Here is a 3,417-nt window from a genome sequence, read left to right as displayed (position 1 = left end):
TGTTGGCAGTCAAGCAAGCAACAAACAGTGGCGCAATCAACAGCTGAAGCGGAGTACATAGCCGTGTGTGCAGCAGCAAATCAAGCAGTGTGGTTACAAAGACTATTTGAAGACTTTGGTCAGAAGTTTGAAAGAGGCATTCCGATCTTATGTGACAACAAATCAGCAATAGCAATTGGGAAGAATCCAGTGCAACACAGAAGGACGAAGCACATAGAGATCAAATACCATTTCGTGAGGGAAGCTGAGCAGAAAGGAATCATTGAACTGAAGTATTGCAAAGGGGATGATCAACTCGCAGACATTCTCACAAAGGCATTGGGTGGTTCAAGATTTGAAGATCTAAGGAAGCAGCTTGGAGTCAAGTCGAGATATGATTAAGGAGGAGTGTTAAACTATATAATCTAATCTCTCCTTAATACATTTACATAAGTTAGTTATTTATGTTATTACACAAAGAGTTGTAACTCCTCATGTTGTGTCCTTTAGTATAAAGAGTTGTGTCTCTTATACTTGTACTGATTCGATCTCTATATAAAGATCAATCATCTGTTGTAAACACAACACAGAATCTCAATAATACAAAAGTATTTTCAGAAAATTTTATAAGCCTGAAACGTCTATCTTATTCTTTCTCTCGAACTCGTGTGTAACACACTGTGATCATTGTGTAACACAAGCGGTTGGTAAAAGATTAACAGGTTTATCGTCCATCTTTTAAGAGACGCGCTGAGATATGTCAAGTCTTTCACTGGGACGGCTTGCTGTTATATATGCATCATCAAAGATGAGAGGCGGCTTCTTGTGTGGAACCCGTATTTGAGAAAACTCAGGTGGGTCCAACCCAGGGACAAATTCTATCCACGAGACATGTATGGTGTCGGATACGAAAACAACAAAACCAATCGTAACCACAAGATCTTGAGGCTTTTGGATGTTACCAATGCTCAGAACTCGGTCCCTTTTACGAAATCTACGATTTTAACTCAAATTCATGGAGGGTCCTCGATGTCGATCAAGGCTGCTGCAATATAAGAAGTGGCGTGTCTGTCAAGGGAAACACTTACTTTTTGGCTGAAGAAACTCGGTTTGAATATTTCTTACTCTGTTTTGATTTTACAGCAGAGAGGTTTGGACAGCGTATTGTTCTGCCGTTTGGGGCTTGTGTTAGTTTTTCGAAAACTGTGGTTCTATCTCGTGTTAGAGATGAGCAGCTCGCTGTGTTACATCAACTCGAAGACAATAATGTAATGGAGTTTTGGATTACAAGCAAGATTGAGCCCAATGCTGCATCTTGGACCAGGTTCTTGAGAGTGGAGATGACACCGTTTAGGTTTGTAACTGAGAGTTTCTTCATTGACGAAGAGAAGAAACTGGCTCTTGTTTCCGGATTCTGTAAGGAATTTAGAACCAATTACAAAAGAGCTTATATAATTGAAGAACATGGAAACATCAAATCTGTGGAGATAGGAAAAACTAGAAAGCCTGGAAACAAACTTGTCTTCTCTTCTTATGCTCCAAGTTTAGTGCAACTACGAATCAATCGACGGGTCAAAAGGAAAGAAAAAGTTTGTTAACTGAGTAAGCTAGTTTCGTTTGCAATATTTTGTTCCTTTTTATTGTATTATCTTCATTTTTCAAAAAAAAAAAAAGAACAATAATATTTGATAGTCCTATTAACCTGTGTTTTCTATCATGTAATAAACAAGGTAAACATGCAGAAACCTAATTAGTTCAGTAGTTTGATTAAGTGTTGATTAATGTTTCTACCACCAATATGTCTATGGTTTGGGTTGGATTTATTACTAATTATGCAGATTAATTGACAACAAATTTTTCATCATGATGTATATAAACCGTCAGATATGAATCTTCATAAGATGATTCAGTATGGTGTAAGTAGATTAATGCTGACATGAATGATATATATAATTGTCAGTTGCAGAGTCGTCGATGAATTAGTTCTCATAATTTTGTGCTTACATCCTTAGTTCTGTTGTGCAATAGCTTATGATTAGCGTTGGGTTCATCTCTCTTTTTCCAATCTTTTCTTTCTGGAGCCTGAGCCTTCCTGAGACAAATAACAATGAGCTTCTAAGTTTAGTTATTGCATGTGTGCAATAACTGCCTCCACCCGTCTCTGGAGTCTAGTCTCTGTGTATATGTGAAGACAGTATTATCTATGGACAAATGGGTATTCATTTTAATTCAAAGGACTAATGTCTTTTTTTATTCGAGACTCATTCAAACAATCCAAGAACAATTATAGCTCTAGTTTATTTTTGCAATTTATTCTCTCCTAAATTAGCAATATAACCTAGAGAATCCTGTCTTGCTAGTTAATGGCAGACCTTGAAACGCTCTTCATTTCTCCTTCCACATTTTGTCATAATATAAATACCTTCATTGCCACCTTCACCTTCAAGGCATCAAATAAAAAACACACAAAACCATCATCCAAAATAAATAAATAATAATAATAATAGAAATGAGGAATGTCAACAACTTCTTTGTCGCCCTCTTTGTCTCCGCTGTGTTAGTGAGCTCAGCCACGGCGGCCACCATGGAGTCTCCAGCTCCAGCACCAGGTACTTCCTCAGCCACCGTGGCTTTTCCAGTGGTTGGATCCATCGTTGGTGCATCACTCTCCGCCTTCTTGGCTCTTCTCTTGCAGTAAAGAGATATATTGAGGAAGGACTTTTAAGAGATATGTAACAAAAACTCTTTTTTGTTCTGATTTGTTCCTTAGAACCTATGCAAAATAATTTTGTCTAACAACCCATTTTGATGTATAATCTCATTGTGTAAGTTATTACACTAATATGTTATGAGTATGATAATAATAACACTATCCTATATCACTACAATAAATCAGCAAGGATTCTGAGGGAAAAAATCGTCGGAATTTCGTCGGAATATCGTTATTCCGACGACATACCGACGAAACAAGTCCTCGGAAATAATTCCTTGGAATTTCTTCTTTCCTCGGAAATCCCTCGGAAATTTCCGACGGAATTCCGAGGAACCAAATTTTCGAGGAAATTCCGAGGATCACTAGTTTGTCGGAAATCTCCTCGGAATATACCGAGGGAGAACTTCGTCAGGATATTTCCTCGGAATTCATCGATCGATGCGTTTTTGGACATATATACATCGATCGATCGGAATATACCGAGGAACCTGTTCCTCGGAATATTCCGAGGAAAATGTCCCTCGGAATATACCGAGGAACCGTTCCCTCGGTATATTCCGAGGAAAGGTGTCCCTCAGTATATTCCGAGGAAAGGTGTCCCTCGGTATATTCCGAACGTTTTTTTATAAACAGATCGATCAATGGACTTATGTCCAAAAACGCATCGATCGATCGAGTAAAAAATGTAATGAATTTCCTCGGAATGTAAAAAATATTAATTTTTT

General features: G+C 37.9%; 1 protein-coding gene and 1 pseudogene across 1 annotated transcript; both read left to right on the top strand.

The window, feature by feature from the left end:
• Nucleotides 1–1,624, top strand: part of LOC106333653 — a 6,030-nt pseudogene extending 4,406 nt beyond the window's left edge.
• A 566-nt stretch (nt 1,625–2,190) lies between these two features.
• On the top strand, nt 2,191–2,755 carry LOC106330317 (probable arabinogalactan protein 40). The gene is made up of 2 exons (XM_013768807.1): nt 2,191–2,194; nt 2,487–2,755. The coding sequence occupies exons 1-2, from the start codon at nt 2,191–2,193 to the stop codon at nt 2,675–2,677; spliced, it is 195 nt and encodes a 64-aa protein (XP_013624261.1). The 3' UTR covers nt 2,678–2,755.
• The last annotated feature ends 662 nt before the right edge of the window (nt 2,756–3,417 follow it).

Source organism: Brassica oleracea, chromosome C3 (assembly GCF_000695525.1).
Source record: "Brassica oleracea var. oleracea cultivar TO1000 chromosome C3, BOL, whole genome shotgun sequence".
Lineage (NCBI taxonomy): Eukaryota > Viridiplantae > Streptophyta > Magnoliopsida > Brassicales > Brassicaceae > Brassica > Brassica oleracea.
The sequence above is the reverse complement of the archived record's forward strand: the minus strand, read 5'-3'. Positions and strand labels throughout refer to the sequence as shown.